Source organism: Saccostrea cucullata, unplaced genomic scaffold, assembly GCF_032062105.1.
Source record: "Saccostrea cucullata isolate Sc308-1 unplaced genomic scaffold, CSIRO_AGI_Scuc_v1 ctg295, whole genome shotgun sequence".
Taxonomy (NCBI): domain Eukaryota; kingdom Metazoa; phylum Mollusca; class Bivalvia; order Ostreida; family Ostreidae; genus Saccostrea; species Saccostrea cuccullata.
Window position 1 is genome coordinate 50,897 of NW_026937303.1, and position 19,846 is coordinate 70,742.

The 19,846-nt window shown below is 35.5% G+C and overlaps 2 protein-coding genes across 6 annotated transcripts in view; one reads left to right on the forward strand and one right to left on the reverse strand.

Annotated features, from left to right (window-relative positions):
• LOC134247825 (meiosis-specific with OB domain-containing protein-like) overlaps window positions 1-4,662 on the reverse strand; it is an 11,633-nt gene extending 6,971 nt beyond the window's left edge. The window contains exons 1-9 of one of the 4 annotated variants that reach the window (XM_062730224.1): window positions 4,539-4,662; window positions 4,215-4,420; window positions 2,874-2,931; window positions 2,127-2,258; window positions 1,923-1,998; window positions 1,121-1,313; window positions 892-992; window positions 477-529; window positions 204-299 (exon numbers count right to left, since the gene is read on the reverse strand). In XM_062730224.1, the coding sequence (XP_062586208.1) occupies window positions 204-299; window positions 477-529; window positions 892-992; window positions 1,121-1,313; window positions 1,923-1,998; window positions 2,127-2,258; window positions 2,874-2,931; window positions 4,215-4,403 (898 nt within the window). In that variant the 5' untranslated portion in view covers window positions 4,404-4,420; window positions 4,539-4,662. Of the gene's footprint in view, window positions 1-203; window positions 300-476; window positions 530-891; window positions 993-1,120; window positions 1,314-1,922; window positions 1,999-2,126; window positions 2,259-2,873; window positions 2,932-4,214; window positions 4,509-4,538 lie in introns of those variants that run through there. The other 3 variants (XM_062730226.1, XM_062730225.1, XM_062730223.1) reach the window with 3 other exon arrangements.
• LOC134247827 (protein Njmu-R1-like) lies at window positions 4,636-19,118 on the forward strand. Of its 2 annotated transcripts, none has more exons than XM_062730228.1 (11): window positions 4,636-4,787; window positions 4,879-4,938; window positions 11,454-11,579; window positions 11,809-11,973; window positions 12,088-12,145; window positions 12,299-12,409; window positions 13,484-13,548; window positions 13,709-13,872; window positions 14,568-14,668; window positions 15,951-16,021; window positions 18,949-19,118. In XM_062730228.1, the coding sequence occupies exons 1-11, from the start codon at window positions 4,723-4,725 to the stop codon at window positions 19,079-19,081; spliced, it is 1,119 nt and encodes a 372-aa protein (XP_062586212.1). In that variant the 5' UTR covers window positions 4,636-4,722; the 3' UTR covers window positions 19,082-19,118. The 2 variants fall into 2 exon arrangements, with proteins under 2 accessions (XP_062586212.1, XP_062586213.1); XM_062730229.1 differs by having other exon boundaries at window positions 4,654-4,787; window positions 4,882-4,938.
• Window positions 19,119-19,846: the final 728 nt, after the last annotated feature.

Consider the following 19,846-nt stretch of genomic DNA (forward strand, 5'->3'; position numbering starts at 1 on the left):
TTTTCAAACATTCAAAAATATACATCCGAGTAACCGAGTACCGATTTTAGTATTCAAGTTTCTTCAGTTAGACGTACATTACCAATGGTACTTGTATTACCCGGTTAACCGGGTAACTACGTAGGGACATCCCTAATTTATACTAATATGCAAAACAGTGTATAGCTGACAGAATTATTAAAGAACCTTGATATGGTTGATACCTGGGTTAACTGTAAAGACTGTCCTAGAATCAGAGGTAGCTACCATACAGGATCTGTAGCTGTCAAAGGACATGCGGGCATCTGCCACGTACAACACTGGAATACAGAGGTTATATGATTTCATTGTCAACAACTGAGATACCCATACTTGTACCCAAACATACATGTATCTTGGACTACTTGCTAAATACCTCTCTGTAATATTCTCTTATTGCACATTTACATGTACCTGGAAGTTATGAGAAGTTGACATTTATTGTTGTTAATCCTTACCTGTGTTATATGGTGTCCATGTAGAAGCCGTAGAGGCAGCCTCTTTGTCCCATCTACAGTGATCACAACAACAAGTCAATATATAAATATGCAAGTGGCTGCTAATGAAGTTGTTTTTCAAAAAATATCCTTAGTTTACAAACTAGTCACTGGCAGATTTAGAGGGGGGCCCAGGCCCCCCTTTTATGTCTAAAAAAAAATACACAATATTTAATAAATCAGTGTTTTTTTGGTGTGGCCGTGGGTCCCTATATCCTGACCTCAAACTGGTTGGCCTCCCTTTTCAAAATTTCTGGATCCGCCACTGCTAGTTACTCACAGATATGATTATGATATGGGTATGAAATTAAGCTGAAATTGGTTTTCAGCTCAGGTGAGCTATAAATGAGAATTATAGATTTGAAAGAGAACTCACATGACAAAAGGAAAGCTTGACAAGCCCTCATCCATCAGGGTCAATTCACATCTCTGAGTCTGTCTGCCTGTTTTTGTTGTAATGTCCTTCACCTCCCCAACCTGGGTCATAAAATGAATTCTTATACATACCACATTAATAAAACAATTAATGAAGGCAATTAAACTTCTGTTGTGAAATTCAAAGTGGATGTAACATTTGGTCTGATTGATTGCCATTGTATACTGACCTTTTTAAGAATGGCCAGAATGTTGATATGTTCCCCATGAAGAGCCTGACCATTGGCCACTATGTCCTCCAGACTGTAGTAATCATTGCTGGCCTTTGTGGGGAGGTGAAGGAGGGCCTGGCAATCCTCCACATCGTACCCCGTGTAAGCTGTGATGGAGGAATGGTTCTCACTCAGGGAGAAGCTGAACGGCCTTTAAACAGAACCAAATAATGACTGCATGAAATGCAACCTAATGAACAAAACTCTGGTTAAATATGAAACTTTCAAAAAACTAGAGGTATTGTGAGCAATGAGCTCACTAAATGATACCCCCTGCCTCCCAAATGTTATAATGGTAAAGTCCATGTTTTGCTATGGCTGGGAAACCCAAAATACGTGTCGGATCAAAAATTAAAATAGGAGGTACACAATGGCAATATGTAATAAAGATTCTGTGAAGTTTCATTAAATTTCACTTAGTGGTATAAGAGAAGTTGCGGATAAGAGATGGGTACCCCAAAGCGTAACAGACAGACGAACAGACAGCTGGACGTATGGACAGACGGACGGACATACCGATTACTATATACCCTCCAACTTTTTAAGCGGGGGGTATAAAAATGACCCATTAAGTGAGTTTCAAAATTTGACACATCCTATTTCTTTTGTACTTGTGTAAATGACATCTTTAAAGGTCTTGACCAGAATAAAAATATCTTATTCTTTCAATTATAAAACTCAAATGTTGATTTAAAATAAAATTTCTAGAACATTTGGAGTGGGTGAGCTAAAATTTTTTTGTCATGTTTAATAAACTTACAATGGAGTATAAGGTCTGAATTTCTCTTCACTTCCATCAGTAGGTTTTAGCAATACTTGAAAGTTGGACAGTTGAACTACAAGACAGATGCAAATTATATGTACATAATCAGTGTCTTTTAAGCCTCTTTCTAAGCTTAACAAAATATTTAAATTATCCTTTAGCAAAAATTATGTGGAATGAAATAATGACAATGAACAGTACCAATATCCCCAGTGTGGTGACAGTTTGATATTCCTGCTATGTAGGCTTCTGATCCCCAGCATGTAACAGATACAAATCCCATCGGAGAATCCCTTATAACAAAGCTCACTAGGTGCCGCTCTGTCCCGGGGTCTGAAATGATTTAAACAAATACTAATATTTTAATTTACACCCACTGAATGTTATCTTTCTTGTTTCTTATGTTATAAAAGCTTTGGGTGTTTTCCAATTAAAAATCTCACTAAATAAGCAGCTGGCCACCTGTAGAGATTTCTTGATCAGTGACTTGTCCATCAATGAAACATACAAATGACATACTTGTCAATAATGTTTAACATACTTAATCCTACTTTATATGAAATATGCAATATCAATAATAAATTGTTTTTCTTTTTTGTATTTAAATATTGAATTTAAAATATTCACTTATGTATTTCTCCTGCACCAGCTACAAGTCTCATATACATCTAAACAATTTTGAAAGTAAGGCTCTAATGTTTGAATTTGAAAAAGAAATGTCCTCTTAACTTTCTCCCCATACTAAAACTATGAAATCCCTAGTTTTTGGAGTGAGGGGGGTAGGGGATTATTTTAAATTCATTGTTTTATGGTATTAAAAGATCGAATAATCCTATCAACAGAACAAGTTATAAACAGAGGCCAATCTTAAAAAGAAAGAAATGTATAAGCATGTCTTGGCAAATATTATATACTCATTTATAAAATTAGTAGGAAAGGCATACTTACTTTTCCTTGAGATAATAGACTTGGGTGACTCTTTAGCTATTATAATTCCAACAACACTCTGAAATCAAAAAATTAAATTACTTTTTAGAGAATTTCAACAGCTTTAACTAAAGAATGTCTTCAGTTCAGTCCTTAACCTCCTTCCCCGCAGTCACACATTTCCTATTTCTGACGCAAAATCAAGCACAAATACTGTTTCCTCGCAATCATGCATTTTTAATGCAATTTCAAAAGTAAATTTAATCCTCAATTTAATGCCAATTTCCGTCTATTTTATATTTTGCTAAAATCTCATAAAATAAGAAAAGTTATAATGATATCAGAATATTGCATCATAATTATTTATGCTAAATTAGAGAAACTTGTACTGCACTGAGTATGATGTGCTTGCAGGGAAAAGAAAAAGCGTCATATTTATGTGAACACTAGTATGCTGCGTTACATTTCAGTAAGTTGTAAAGAGTTAATACAAGGAATTCTTTGATCAAAACAAATTCCAATAGAACTGGCAAGGAATAAAAAAACCTTTATGGACACCTTATTATTAGTGGATATATTATCAGTTGTTGTGCATTACAGTGGTTCATTTGCTGGTGAACATGTCACGTACTCCTGCAAACTCATTTGCCGGAAGCCATGATAGCAAAATTATTAAGGTTCTGAATCCAGGTAAAGTATGTCACATTTTTCCTGTTTATAAATTATATTTCTATGTTAATCTTTGATTGCCCTTTGTTGACTTACCCGACCCTTGGGGAAAGGATGCAATTAACTTTCATTAATTCTGAATTATCTCTTATCTCCCCTTAAAAAGAAAGTGTACGTATACTGCCCTTAACTCATTAAAAACAAACTTAAATCCCCTTTAATCGGCCTCATTTAATTGTGGCAAATTTGATTGAAATTGGCAAAGTGTACCTTGAATTGAATTTTGAAAGACTTAATTAATTATGCTTTAAATTTCCTAGGCATTCCTTAAATTGTTTAAAAAACTTTTGTTCATCCATTGTGGCCTCATCCTACCCCCAGGGTCACGATTTGAACAAACTAAAAGGGGCTCGAGGGCCATATCACTTACCTGAACATTTTGGAAAGGAAAAAAGTGGAAATCACTCGAAAAATTTAACCCCTTTTACCCAAGAATTTTCTGTGCCAAGTTTGGTTAAATTTGTCCAACACATAAATATTAAGGCCCTCATAGGCCTAGCTATAGTGCTGCGAGAAGTTTATGACAAATTACGACAAAAAAGGTGACACCAACAGAAAGCAGACAAATTAAGGTCAGAAAAGCTCACTTGGGCCTTCAGCTAAGGTGAGCTAAAAAGTTATAAATTTGATTACAATGTTTGATGAAGACTGATTGACATCTTCAATTTTCACAATGGCTCCAGCTTGTTGTAAATGTTTAACATTGAATTGGTTGTTGCTTCCTGATATACTCCGCTGCTGCTGTTGAAACTTATTTCCTCTTGTGGTCGAGGTGTTTTTAAACTGCTGGAACTGGGATCCTGAGTGACCTGACCATGCCATGTTTGTTCAGTCGTCTGCTGTTTGAGTGACAAATAACGCACGTGGGGCTAATGTATTCTTTGCAGCAAATACCTAGAAATGTGAGGTATTTCAGCAAATTATTCAAGAAAATCCTCATTTTACAATTTATTTTACCTGATAGTGACACTGTCACTTCAAAAACACCGCCAATGTGTAAGTTTACATATTTTTAGAAATCACGTGTGTTTACATCTTGATACAAGCGGACTCATGTGACCAGTTGGATCAGCAAAACTCTTTCTTACACGAAATTTTTCGCTTGGCAGATATGCATTACTGTGACCCATAACATCTGAAAATGACGGAAGAAGGAGCAGTCGAAAAGAAAAATTACTATGCTCTCTATGCATACAGTCCACAAAGGTATTGCAATTTTTCTGGTTTGAGGGAATATGGTGTAGGAGTATTTGTATGTAAAAACGATGATCAATGTTGTTTTTATGTTATTTTGAAGCAGTCCAGATAATAGTGGGGATAATCAGCAGAGCCAGACCACTGAAAACGTAGGATTTAGGTATGTGGAATTGTAGGCGAATTGTAATGTCAATTCAGTAATCATAGCTCTTGTAAATGTATGTAAATGCTAATTGGGTTCATATTTCAATGTTCACTCAATGACTCATATAACAATATGCTGCTTATGATATTCCCAAAAAATATATTGTAAACATGGTAAAATATCACATTATATTTTCCTGGGGTCAAATTTCCGTGGTATGATGAAACTATGAATTCATGGGGATTTGATTTTCGTTGATGAAGAATTGTTGAATAGTTATGTACGTAACATTTTACATTTTGTTGTCGACATAAGTTCATGGGTCTATTCATACCTCTAAAACAACGAAGATTAAACCCTGCGGAAATTTGTGATTTCACAGTATATAAGTATCATAGTGCAAATAATTTATAGGAAAGGGTAAAATCCTGTGAAAAGTTAACATCAATGCATAGGAATTAGCAAATAGTTTTTTGTTGCAATCTTCCCCTACTCCAAAAATGGACCATAAATCTTTAAAGATATAAACAATGGGAGTTCATTGAGTTAAGTTACCATATTTAAAGGTACTTGGACACAGATTTGAAGTTAATATTTTCTCATTTTTTTCTGTATAATATCACGAATTATATATTCTAATAGCATTTCACACAAAAATTAATTAAAATCTTATTTCATTTAAAAGTTATTAAAACTTTAATTTTTTTGGCGGGTTTGATTGACACATCCTTGCACTTTCACAAATTTTAACTTTATTCTTAATCCTTAGGAAAAGTGGCAATTTTGATGGTTTTAATGAGAAATATTAAAACTTTTATCAACAAAAATAATTTTATTCAGAGTAGGAATGTTAGAAAGCAAAACACCTTCACAAGTATCGTCATTCCGAACTAAGAGATGCATACAGAGTTTAGCAAATCGAGCACACTCGTGTTATGTACACAGTTTTTGTAAACAGGGCTCGAGTTCTGTTATTGTTTATATTTAGAATTCACCGGGTGCGTTCAATCGTCACAGTCTGCTTACCACAACTGCACGGACTGACAATATATTGTGTGTTTGTTTTGCTTTCGAACGTGTCTACTCTGAATTTCCTGGATTATAGTATTAATATTTTTCATTTATACAAAACGAGATTGCCACTTTTCCTAAGGATTAAGAATAAAATTAAATTTGTGAGAGTGCAAGGATATGTCAATCAAACCCGCCGAAAAATTTGAAATTTCAATATCTTTTAAACGAAATAAGATTTTTAATTAATTTTTGTGTGAAATGCTATTAAAATATATAAGTTGTAATATTATAGAGAAAATAATAACTTCAAATCTGTGTCCAAGTACCTTTAATAGTAATACATGTAAAATATTTGTTGTTGTCCTAGTTGAGTCTTAACTTTTAATGACTGTTGGGAGACTATTCAAATGGGTTTTGGAAAGTATCCAACAGTATAATATTACTAGAACCATGATTTTTAAAAAAAAAATTATCATTAAAATATCAAAATTGATCATGAATATTTGTTTCAAAGCAGCAGCAATGCTATTTTAAGTTATGACAGAAAAAATGGCTATGATCACTTAAGAAGATTGTAAGTAGCTACATGTATAAATGAAGATTTTATGTGCATTTTCCATTTTTATACCCCCCACAAACTAAGTTTGGGGGGGTATATAGGAATCACCTTGTCCGTCTGTCTGTCTAGCTGTCCGTCTGTCCGTCCGTCCGTCTGTCTAGCTGTCCATCTGTCTGTGCAATCGTGTCCGGTCCATATCTTTCTTACAGAGGGACATTAGAATCTACTACTCCACACTTAGATTGCTCATGACCTAAGAGTGTGTCATGACCTTGACCCAAGGTCACTTGGGGAAGTTCAAGGTCACTGGAAGAAAAAATTCATAATTCGTGTCCGGTCCATATCTTTTTTATGGATAAACTTGGTTGGTTTTCATTTCACACAAAGATTGCCCATGACCCAAGGGTGTGTCATGACCTTGACCCAAGGTCATTTGGGGAAGTTCAAGGTCACTTGAAGAAAAATTTCATAATTCGTGTTTGATACATATCTTTAATGGATAAACTTGGTAGGTTCTCATTTCACACAAAGATTGCCCATGACCCAAGGGTGTGTCATGACCTTGACCCAAGGTCATTTGGGGAAGTTCAAGGTCACTGGAAGAAAAATTTGGTAATTTGTGTCCGGTCCATATCTTTCTTATGGATAAACTTGGTAGGTTCTCATTTCACACAAAGATTGCCCATGACCCAAGGGTGTGTCTTGACCTTGACCCAAGGTCATTTGGGGAAGTTCAAGGTCGCTGGTAGTAAAATTACATAATTCGTGTCCGGTCCATATCTTTCTTATGGATAAACTTGGTAGGTTCTCATTTCACACAAAGATTGTCCATGACCCAAGGGTGTGTCATGTTGACCCAAGGTCATTTGGGGAAGTTCAAGGTCACTGGAATAAAAATTTCATGATTCGTGTCCGGTCCATATCTTTCTTATGGATAAACTTGGTAGGTTCTCATTTCACTCAAAGATTGTCCATGACCCAAGGGTGTGTCACGACCTTAACCCAAGGTCATTTGGGGAAGTTGAAGGTCAATGGAAGTAAAATTTCATAATTCGTGTTTGATTCATATCCACGCCTGCTAATCGATCAATTGCACAACCAGCAGTTGTGTATAACAATCAAAAGAGATCGATTTCCGGTTGTGCATTAGATGCGAATAATTCCAGTACACAGGTAGTAAATGGACCCGATTCAGGCAATAATTGATATTTTTATTAAAATATAAGAATGTGATTCCATGAGCAATTTATTTTTCGTTAATTTTACACTCTCATAAAATGCAGTGATTGTCGATTAGCGACGATATTTGATTTGAAGCAAGGGCTGGTAGAGCGAAAACGCTGATTGAAAATAGTATTCGCCGACTAAAATTCGTTTTAATCTCAACTAACCTTGACAATTCAATGTCCACCATGAGTATGCTACAAGTGCATCCTATCCACCAAAATTAGGACTTCGATATGTGTATAATTTGACAAATATTCGTAGAAAATAACATTGCTGATGCATGCGATCATTCAGTTGTGAAAGAGATCTCGGGTTATGCATGAGATTAAGGACAAAAGTTTCAAACTGTATGAATAAAATTAAACATTATATAATTATAAAGTAGTTTTGCAAAATTTTAAAAAATAACATTACAGGATTTTCTTGCAAATAAGTTGAAATTGTGAGAAAAAAGAGATATATAAGATAAGAAAACTGTTGAAGTAGATCTGTAAGGGGGGTGGGGTTAAAGTTTCAGTTACAATAAATATAATTACATTAAAAAAAAATTATGTGTGTATTATTTAGATCATAAATTCTGTGTGAATTATCCAATGCATCTTTAATATGGCTATTCCGTATGCAAAAAAAAAAAAAAGATAAAATCAACAAAAAAAAAAACAGCAATTATATATAGACTTCTTTCAGTACGAAATTGTTTAACTCAAACATACCTTATCTTTATTTGACAGTACTGCAACAAAAGTGGAGGGAAAGACCGAATTTTTCATACTTTCATTTCATATATATTTTATAGTAAAAAGTGCTGTCTGTGAGAAAATAAGAGGCAGACTCTCGATGATATGTGTTTGCCATGGGGTAAGTATTTCCTGGTGTTTTGAATCTCGGTTTCCTGAATTTTGTTATCGAGATGGAAAGGATCAAGATGACAACACCACATTACAGGTGCTTGTGGACAGGACACCCCCCCCCCCTCCAATATTCAACCCCCGAACTCGTTGGACACTTTTTTTCTCACAAATTATATTTATTACATAAATATTCATTATGTATACCATAGGTGAAAACTCGTCAAAAACCAAAAATAATCGTTCAATAAAAATACCACTATTAAACATTCCAAATAAAATCAATCGGCCGCAGAGTTCATCAATGAATCAATAAAATATATATGATGAATGATAAGAATGTATGAATGAAGATGTAGACCTCTCAAGATGAACCACATGCTGAAACGCAGCATGGATCTTTGTCTGACACGTGATAATACCCATGGTTTCTGCAGAATAGGCTACTCAAGGTGCGTAGTATGATGGAAAAAATGGAAGAAAAATCTTTGTTGTCACATCTGTAGCACATTCAAAACAATTTTTACTACAGTGTTGTTGAAAAACTTTTTATTCATCTCGCAACTTTTACCACTTCATTATTATCCGGAAATTAAAATCATGACGATTTCCTTTCATATCTTGAACACTCCCTGGTTGGGGAGTACCTATTGTACAAACTTTTTCTATATAACCATATATTATTAATTATCCAATTAGAAATGACAAAGAAATTGAAACAACAACAAAGCAAGTTTTTAAAATTAAGATTAGTTTACAGAACTATTGAAAAATAACGTTTCATTCCTTATAAAAGAGATCGGCCGCTGCTGCTGAAAAAGTCTTAGAAATGTGCTTGCAAAAATGACTGAACATTATTGGCGGATCTAGAAGGTGGTTCCTGGGGTTGGACTCTCCCCTTAATTTTTGCAGAGAGAGAGAGAGAGAGTTATGTAACATGGATATTTTATTCAACTAATATTTTGAATAAAATAAATACTTTGAATAAAAAAAATATTTCTAATAAAACTAGTGCTAATTGTAACGGGGACCGTTACAGATGTTCCCCAAACGCTCCCAGATTCCCTTTTGGTGCCATATTCCCTGTAAGCTTCATTAAATAGGACAAAATCTATGCATTTGAGACTTTAACAACGCCAAGTTCATTCAAATTTTAGCATTGCATGCGTGCGCATGTGAATGCAGGTGCGTAATGACCTTATCATCTTGTCTACACAATCTAAATATTTTTATATACTAAATATTAAAGTATTTAATCCAAAAGTATTAAAAAAATACGCTCATTCAAGTGTATTTTTGATTTATCTCATTTCATGTTCACGCACGTGCATACATGATCATGGTGACCATACATGTATCTTCTTGTAGAAGTCCTGTGTTCTAAATCCCACCCCGTTTGGTTGAAAACCAAGGGAAATATAGCTGTTTAAAGTTTCAGCCAATCAGATTACAGCGCACATACACTAACGTGTATGCATGTGCATGGTGACCATACCTTCTTGTAGAAGTTCATTATATCTATCTATGTTCCAAATTCCATCCTGTTTGGTTGAAAACCAAGGGAGTTATAGCTATTTAAAGTTTAAGCCAATCAGATTGTAGCACACGTGCATGCACGTGTTTTCATGATAATTGCTATACATCATTTTGTAGGATATCCTATTGCATGGCTATGTTCAAAATTTCATAGGATTTCGTCGAAAAACAAGAAAGATATAGAGACTTTAGTTTCAGCCAATCAGAGCGAAGCGCACGTGCATGCACGTGAGATCTTGCTATTTTGACCATGTCATTTTTTTTCTACGCTATTAATATATCCTTACATTATAAATTTCAAAAGATTTCATCAAAAAATAGAAAAGTTACGGCTATATTCAATATATTGGTCATTTCACGTGTTGCACGTGTGCGCTCTTGCAAGCACGTGCGCGCAAAATGGCATGTTGACAATGTCATCTTATCGAATTATAGCTACATGTATATCTACTGCTTGCTTGTTTGTGTTTTTGTTTTATTTGTTTGTTTGTTTGTTTTTGACTTGTCAAAGTCCCCCATAGAACTGTTGAAAACTCAGTATTGCCAGGTTTGAAGTCTCTATATGCATGAGTTGGACACCTGGACAACACCCCCCCCCCCCTTTTTTTTTCAAAAATTGCCGGATCTGCCACTGCAACGTCTTCATATTATAGCCAATATTTAAAATTTTATAATTACCAAAAATACAAAAGTATAAGAGGTGAATTATGGAGATTGTTTAATACTTTCGTAACTTTTTATCCTTCATCTCATGCATAACCCGGGATCTCTTTCACAACTGAATGATCGCATGCATCAGCAATGTTATTTTCTACGAATATTTGTCAATTTATACACATATCGAAGTCCCAATTTTGGTGGATAGGATACACTTGTAGCATATACTCATGGTGGACATTGAATTGTCAAGGTTAGTTGAGATTAAAACGAATTTTAGTCGGCGAATACTATTTTCAATCAGCGTTTTCGCTCTACCAGCCCTTGATTCAAAACAAATATCGTCGCTAATCGACAATCACTGCATTTTATGAGAGTGTAAAATTAACGAAAAATAAATTGCTCATGGAATCACATTCTTATATTTTAATAAAAATATCAATTATTGCCTGAATCGGGTCAATTTACTACCTGTGTACTGGAATTATTCGCATCTAATGCACAACCGGAAATCGATCTCTTTTGATTGTTATACACAAATGCTGGTTGTGCAATTGATCGATTAGCAGGCGTGATATCTTTATTATGGAAAAACTTACTTCTGAAAAACCCAGCGGGAGGTATTTTGTCCCGTTTGGACAGTTCTAGTTAACCCAGTCTTGTTTTATTTAAATTGCTTGTTGTTTTAGTTTGTCTCATGTTCTGAGTGATCTCCCAGACTCCATAGAGCCTGACCTCTCCCAGTTCCTGTTCAGTAAGATCTCGAAGGGTTTACTCTACAATGATGCAGGCAGCATCGCTTCCTTTGTGTACAGGTTTGATTTATTAGCAGGATATATATATTCTGTTGATTCCTTATTTGTCTAAGAAATGTATTTTTGTGTGTTATGTCATAAGATAAGTGTGAAGTGAAATCATATGTTATCATACATTTCCAAATGTGTTTACTGGAAAAAAAATACTTGTAAATGTAATAGCAAAGTATGTAGGTTTCAAAAGACAAGGTTTTGACAGTAGCCATGTTGTGATTGTTTGTTGGCACAGCGAGGGTGAACTACAAAGAGAGATGTCCTGTTATTTCTGTATGTTGAGTGGAGCAGACACCAGTAACGTTGACATCAACCTCGGGAGCGGAGACTCGGGTAAAGACACGAGTACCAAGTCCCACATCGTATGCTTCCTCACACTCCACGACAACATGCTAGATCAATATCCTCTCAGAGATTAATTGATCCTAATCAGAAACATTTAATACTGTTTTTATCATGAATAGAAAAACAATTAATTCTTGAATTAAATTATTATCTTTCCTTAACACAGCACTTTCAGACATGAATTGGATCTGTATGCTTTGGGACTCTTTAAATTCTTAGAGCAAGAAGTGAGTAAATACTCTGTATCTATAAGTACATGTACTTTTAAATAGTTTTGACATTAATATGTTACTGTCAGTATTTAAGTGCACAATTGTTGCATTTCTTAGATGACATTACAAGCATGTTGCACTGTCAGTAATTTGATAATGTTGTTCCAGAATGAAGCCCAGGTGAAGGTTTACCTGGAGAATTGGTCGTATGAGACAACGGAGTACCTCTGTAGAACCCTGTCAGCTGTAGGACAGGACGTCAAGTACCTGGTGTATGCTGTGAGTATACACTATCTTTAATTCCTGAATAAGCTCATACACAGTAAAAAATGCTGCCATAAATTATACAATGGATAATGGATGGAATAAGCATTTGAGTTCTATATTGTAACCATTAGTCAAAGTTTTTGATTCCTGATGAAGCTTACACAAGTAAAAAAAAATGATGCCATAAATTATAATGGAAGTAATAAGCATTTGAGTTTTATTGTAACCATGAGTCAAAGTGTGTAGATGGATTGTATTCTTCATAACTATGACATATATATATATATATATAATTTTCGAGATTTGTGATTTCTGACTTTCTTTCATTATATATATATATATATATATATATATATATATATATATATATATATATATATTACAAAAGTTTATGTTTTTATTCAGCTGTAACAGTAAGGAGGAAATGTATGGCTGGACCGGGAATCGAACCCTGGACCCCTGCATTTCTAGTCAGGTGCTCTATCCACTGAGCTATCCAAGCTGATATCCACGGTCCATAAAGCCCCAACTTCTACATTCCTCCCTCCTTAAACAGTCTTCGACCTCGAAGACACAAGTTCTAGGGCCCTGTCAGGAATGACTAATTTACACATACACTGTAACCTGAACAAAGCCCCCCACACTGGCCATCAAATGTAGTAGGAAAGGAGAAATGCACGAAAAAAACATATGGCTGGACGTGGAATCGAACCCGAGACCCCTGTATTACTAGTCAGGTGCTCTAACCACTGAGCTATCAAGGCCAATGTCCATGGCTCAATCCATTACATTCCTCCCTCCTTAAATTGTCTTCGAGGTAAACTCAAGTCCTTATTGCTCCTGGCAGGACTTTCACCTGCAATTCCAGGGTTGGTCATCAGCACCAAATCTGTAACAGGAAAAGAGAAAATGGATGGCTGGACCAGGAATCGAACCTGGAACTCCTGCATCTCTAGTCAGGTGCTCTACCAACTGAGCTATCCAGGCCGATATCCATGGTCCAAACCATTACACAGCTAAGAAATGTAGCTTTCTTGAACTAATATTTGATTGAATAGAAATTTTTACCTTTTCTTGTTTGTGCAGGCACTGATGGATGCCCAGGTTATATTTGATGGAGTGGAGAGCAGTCTACAGCAGGATTTACTCAAGTAATCTATCTTACAGCTCTCTTACCATATTGCTATTTATGTAAAACTCAAACTATTAAAAGGAGTTTTACACCTCTTGAGATGTGTAACAATGCTAAGTTAGTATTATAGTCCAAGAAAAGAAATTTCCCGTGATATGCCTTAAATGTGACATTTGTAGGTTTGTGAAGTCGTGCAGTTTGGCGGATATGCTGAGACAGACTGGAAGCCCCCTTTCTGGAAGTCTGGATATGCTGGCAGATCTCAATGTTCAGAGCTCAGATGACAAAAAGACAACAATTCAGATTAAAGCTGTTGATGGCAGTCTCAAATTCACCCCAGAATGTATGTAAAATCTTGTTTCGTAAAGTTGAAAAATCAAATCAGTTGGTTCAACATGTATCTTATTTAATTATCTTTAGAGAGGGAATTATAGTATTTGTTGTACCCATAATTGGGTTTGAATGTTTTTATACATTGTTATCTTGCAAAACCATTTCTGCTATAGAAATGTGGCAGACCAAATGATATACTTAGACCAGAGGTTTTTTTTTTTTATTTCTTGGAATGAGGATTTTTTTTTTATAAACTTAAAAGGGAGTACATTGGGAGATATAAAAAAAATGAACAAGATTCTCAATTGGCCATACATGTATTTAGCATTGCTATATTTGTCATTGTTGCATTGTCGTCAAAATCATCATCATCATCATTTCAATCTAGAAAAAAACATAGCATGTTACTTAAATCAGGTCAAGAAATTTGCATCACAAAATCATTGATTATATTTCTGATTTTTACATCTAAATTTTTATATGACTTGTTTAATAAATAGGAATTAAGAATATACAGTTTTACAGAATGAAAAGCAATTACCAAATTTAACACAAAAGTTATTTTCAGTATATTTTGATTTGTTAAAAATTTGCAGGATTATAACAGGAAATTTGCACTTAATTATTTTTTTTCTGATTCTCTTAAAAATTCAAATGTACAAGACTTATTGACACATCTTTTAAATGTTCTGATTTGTTTACTAGATTGTACAAGATTCTGTGAAGATTGGAGTAATTCAGTAAATAATTCAAAAACTGAGAACCCAGGACTGATTAGACAGGTGATAGAGGCAGGTAAACTAAAGGTAAGTCATAAGGACTGACCAGAGAGGTATAAAATACAATTAAACTGAAGGTAAGTCATAAGAATGATCAGACAGGCGTGAAATGCAGGTAGACTGAAGGTAAGTCATAAGGCCTGATCAGACAGGTGTGAAATACAGGTTAAACTGAAGGTAAGTCATAAGGACTGATCAGACAGGTGTGAAATACAGGTAAACTGAATGTGTCATAAGGACTGATCAGACAGGTGTAATGCAGGTAAACTGAAGGTAAGTCATAAGGACTGATCAGACAGGTGTAATACAGGTAAACTGAAGGTAAGTCATAAGGACTGATCAGACAGGTATAAAATACAGGTAAACTGAAGGTGTCTTAAGGACTGATCAGACAGGGGTAATACAGGTAAACTGAATGTAAGTCGTAAGGACTGATCAGACAGGTGTGAAATGCAGGTAAACTGAATGTGTCATAAGGACCGATCAGACAGGTGTAAGATACAGGTAAACTGAAGGTAAGTCATAAGGACTGATCAGACAGGTGTGAAATGCAGGTAAACTGAAGGGAAGTCATAAGGACTGATCAGACAGGTGTGAAATACAGGTAAACTGAAGGGAAGTCATAAGGACTGATCAGACAGGTGTGAAATACAGGTAAGCTGAAGGGAAGTCATAAGGACTGATCAGACAGGTGTGAAATGCAGGTAAACTGAAGGGAAGTCATAAGGACTGATCAGACAGGTGTGAAATACAGGTAAACTAAAGATAAGTCATAAAGACTGATAAGACAGGTGTGAAATACAGGTAAACTGAAGAGAAGTCATCATAAGGACTGAACAGACAGGTGAGGAAGACAGTTAAATTAAAGGTTAGTCATAAGGACTGATCAGACAGGTGTGAAATCCAGGTAAACTAAAGGTAAGTCAGAAGGACTGATCAGGCAGGTGTAGAATATAGGTAAACTTAAGGTAAGTCATAAGGACTGATCAGACAGGTTTGAAATACAGGTAAACTAAAGGTAAGTCATAAGGACTTTTCAGACAGGTGTAAAATACAGGTAAACTGAAGGTACTAGCTTGCCTTGTTATAGAAAGTGTTCATAGGTAGAGCATGTTGGTATTGAATCAACTGGGAGACAGAAACTAATATACAGGTGATATCATAGATAGGTTATAAGCTAACACTTGGTGTCCTCAAGTGGGGGAGGGGGGTCATAAATTTTTAATGTAATAATTAATTCTGTCATGTTTTATCATAACAAAAAGATCTTTTTTTTTTTTTTTTTTTACAATTTCTCTATATCTTTCAGTACACACAGAGTATAAACATGATGAAAAGATTGATGATGCAAGCAGAAAATGACTTTTATGCATTATACAGGCAAGTGGATATACTGTAAATCATTTTTTATTCATGAGAATTATCAAGTGATTCCACTTGATGGTGTTCTCATGAAAATGCAATTCTTGCATTTAATTTTAATATTAGCAAAGAATATATCAAAAATCAGCATTTGTGAAAATTACCAGTATCTCCATGTACTGTATGTAAAACTCATGAAAATAAGGTTGTTGCAAAGATTTATTGAAATACAGTATCTTAAGTATTTAATACTGTTTATTTATACATAGGGAACATAAAACAATTAAATTTTACAAGACGAGTTTATTGGGGTTTTGTTAGTGCGTGCACAGTTTAAGCATTTTATTAGGTCACCTGAGTAAACTCAGGTGACCTATTGCTATCCGTTTTTAGCTCACCTGAGCCGAAGGCTCAAGTGAGCTTTTCTGATCACATTTTGTCCGTCGTCCGTCCGTCTGTCTGTCCGTCTGTCTGTCCGTCCGTCCGTCTGTCAGTCTGTAAACTTTTCACATTTTCGACTTCTTCTCAAGAACCACTGGGCCAATTTTGACCAAACTTGGTACAAAGCATCCTTGGGTGAAGGAAAATTTAAATTGTTAAAATAAAGGGCCAAGTCCACTCACAAGGGGAGATTATCAAGAAAAGACAAAAATAGGGTGGGGTCATTAAAAAATCTTCTTCTCAAGAACCACTGGGCCAGAAAAGCTTAAACTTATGTGGAAGCATCCTGGTATAGTGTAGATTCTAAATTTTTCAAATCATGACCCCCGGGGGAAGGGCAGGGCCACAATGGGGAATCAAAGTTTTACATAGAAATATATAGGAAAAATCTTTGAAAATCTTCTTCTCAAGAACCACTGGGCCAGAAAAGCTGAAACTTATGTGGAAGCATCCAGGGGTAGTGTAGATTCTAAATTGTTCAAATCATGACCCCCTGGGGAAGGGCGGGGCCACAATGGGGAATCAAAGTTTTACATAGAAATATATAGGAAAAATCTTTGAAAATCTTCTTCTCAAGAACCACTGGGCCAGAAAAGCTGAAACTTATGTGGAAGCATCCTGGGGTAGTGTAGATTCTAAATTGTTCAAATCATGACCCCCGGGGGAAGGGCGGGGCCACAATGGGGAATCAAAGTTTTACATAGAAATATATAGGAAAAATCTGTGAAAATCTTCTCCTCAAGAACCACTGGGCCAGAAAAGCTTAAACTTATGTGGAAGCATCCTGGTATAGTGTAGATTCTAAATTGTTCAAATCATGACCCCCTGGGGAAGGGCGGGGTCACAATGGGGAATCAAAGTTTTACATAGAAATATATAGGAAAAATCTTTGAAAATCTTCTTCTCAAGAACCACTGGGCCAGAAAAGCTGAAACTTATGTGGAAGCATCCTGGGGTAGTGTAGATTCTAAATTGTTCAAATCATGACCCCTGGGGGAAGGGCGGGGCCACAATGGGGAATCAAAGTTTTACATAGAAATATATAGGAAAAATCTGTGAAAATCTTCTCCTCAAGAACCACTGGGCCAGAAAAGCTTAAACTTATGTGGAAGCATCCTGGTTTAGTGTAGATTCTAAATTGTTCAAATCATGACCCCCTGGGGAAGGGCGGGGTCACAATGGGGAATCAAAGTTTTACATAGAAATATATAGGAAAAATCTTTGAAAATCTTCTTCTCAAGAACCACTGGGCCAGAAAAGCTGAAACTTATGTGCACATGGAAGGATCCTGGGGTAGTGTAGATTTCAAAATGTCTAAATTATTATCAGTGGGGTAGGGTGGGGATGCATTATGTATTACAAGGGGGAAATCTGGTAAAGAACAGAATGGTCAAAGCTTCTCAGGTGAGCGATGTGGCCCATGGGCCTCTTGTCGTTGTGTGTTAACATTTGAACATTTTCAGCTTCTTCTTTGCAACCATTGAACCAATTTCAACCAAATTTGGCATAAAGCATCCATGGGTCAAGGGGAACAAAAATTGTGAATTTCATGATCCCTGCCCCTCTGGGACCTGAGGGGTGGGGCCAAAACTACTAGAATTAATGTAATCTTTAAAAATCTTCTTCTTTACTCCTGGACATCAAGCGGTCAAACTGTTTGCATGATTGTAATTAGCATTGAGTCCTCTACTAACATTGTGAAATTCATGGTCCTAGGGTCAGGGGTTCTAGTGCTAGGGCCGGTCTAAAATGAGTATATAGTGAAAATGCATTATTTCTTTGAAAATCTTCTTCTCTGCTCCTGGGTATTAAATAAACTAACTAAGTACATAGTAATGATAAGCAAGAGTGCCTCTACCAAAATTGTGAATTTTATGGCCCCAGGGTCAGGGGTTCTGGTGTTAGGGTGGGGCTCTATTGATTTTATAGTGAAAATACATGAATCCTTTGAAAATTTTCTTCTCTGCTCCTGGGTATTAAACAGATGAACTACCTATATAGTTATGATGAGAAAGGGCCTTAATCTTCCAGAATTGTGAATGTTAAGGCCCCAGGGTCAGGGATACCATAGAGGGGGAGGGGGCTGTACTTATATACTTAAAATGAATGAATTGTTTGAAATCTGCTCCTTGGTAGTAATGAAATATTTTTGAAAAGCAAGGGTGTCTTTTCAAAAATTGTGCAATGTGTGGACCTAGGGTCAGGGGTTCATGTGTGATAGGGGCACTACTGAATTATTACTGATTATTACTGAATAGTTGAAATGCATTTTTTGTTCCCCTACCCTGCCTTTGGGTATTAAGTAACCAAACGAAGCAATTGCTAAGTGTATAGTTATGATAATCAATGGTGCCTCTTTCAAAATTGTGAATGCCATAGCATCTGGCTTAAAACATGAATCAAATTCAATCACTGGAAAGTTGCTGCATGATGCTCAGGTGACCTATAAGGCCCATTATATTATATGTTATAACTATATGTTAACTTTAGATTCGTTTTTACAGGGCTTATCTGTTCCTGAAGAACTCTGGGAATTGTGAAATTCTTCTGAATTGTGCTCACCTTGACTCTATGCCAGAGACCTACAATGTGTTTAAATGTCTGGAGGAGTTTGTTAGAGAAACTGGTGTGAGGTAGAAATAGTGTTCTTATTAATAAAGATGTACATTATGTATGATTGTCTTTTTTATGATTCTACATCTGTGACACACAGGTTAAGGTTCCTCATTTCAATCAGCAACTAAACCCACCATTTAACATTGATATTCTAATTGTATTGTGACAATATAAATTAAACAGAAGTACATAGTGTACATACAGTACATGTACATAACCAATCAGGTTTTATATAAATTTTATTTCTTTTCAATATGAGCTAAGTAATAAGTATATTTTAGTATTATTACTTTGAAACTTAAAATCTCAGAAAACTAAGTAAAATACTTAGTACCTAAATCCACCTTTTTTCCAATTGCTATAAAATTTATTCAATTTATTATAATTCTCAAAAAAACTATAAACAAAACAAATCTGTGAAGAGGGCATAGAAACACAGACCCTGGAAATTTCACAAGTAGTCTCAGGTGTCTAGGAGGAGTAAGCATCCCCTGTTGACCGGTCACACAAGCCCTGAGTCCTTTTTAGCTCACCTGAGCTGAAGGCTCAAGTGAGCTTTTCAGATCAAAATATGTCCGTTGTCTGTCATCTGTTGTCGTTGTAAACTTTTCACATTTTCATCTTCTTCTCAAGAACCACCAGGCCAATTTCAATCAAACTTGCCACAAAGTATCCTATGGTGAAGGGGATTCAAGTCTGTTCAAATGAAGGACCACGCCCTCTTCCAAGGGGAGATAATTATGAATTAAAGAAAAATTAACGGCATTTAAAAAAAAATCTTCTTCT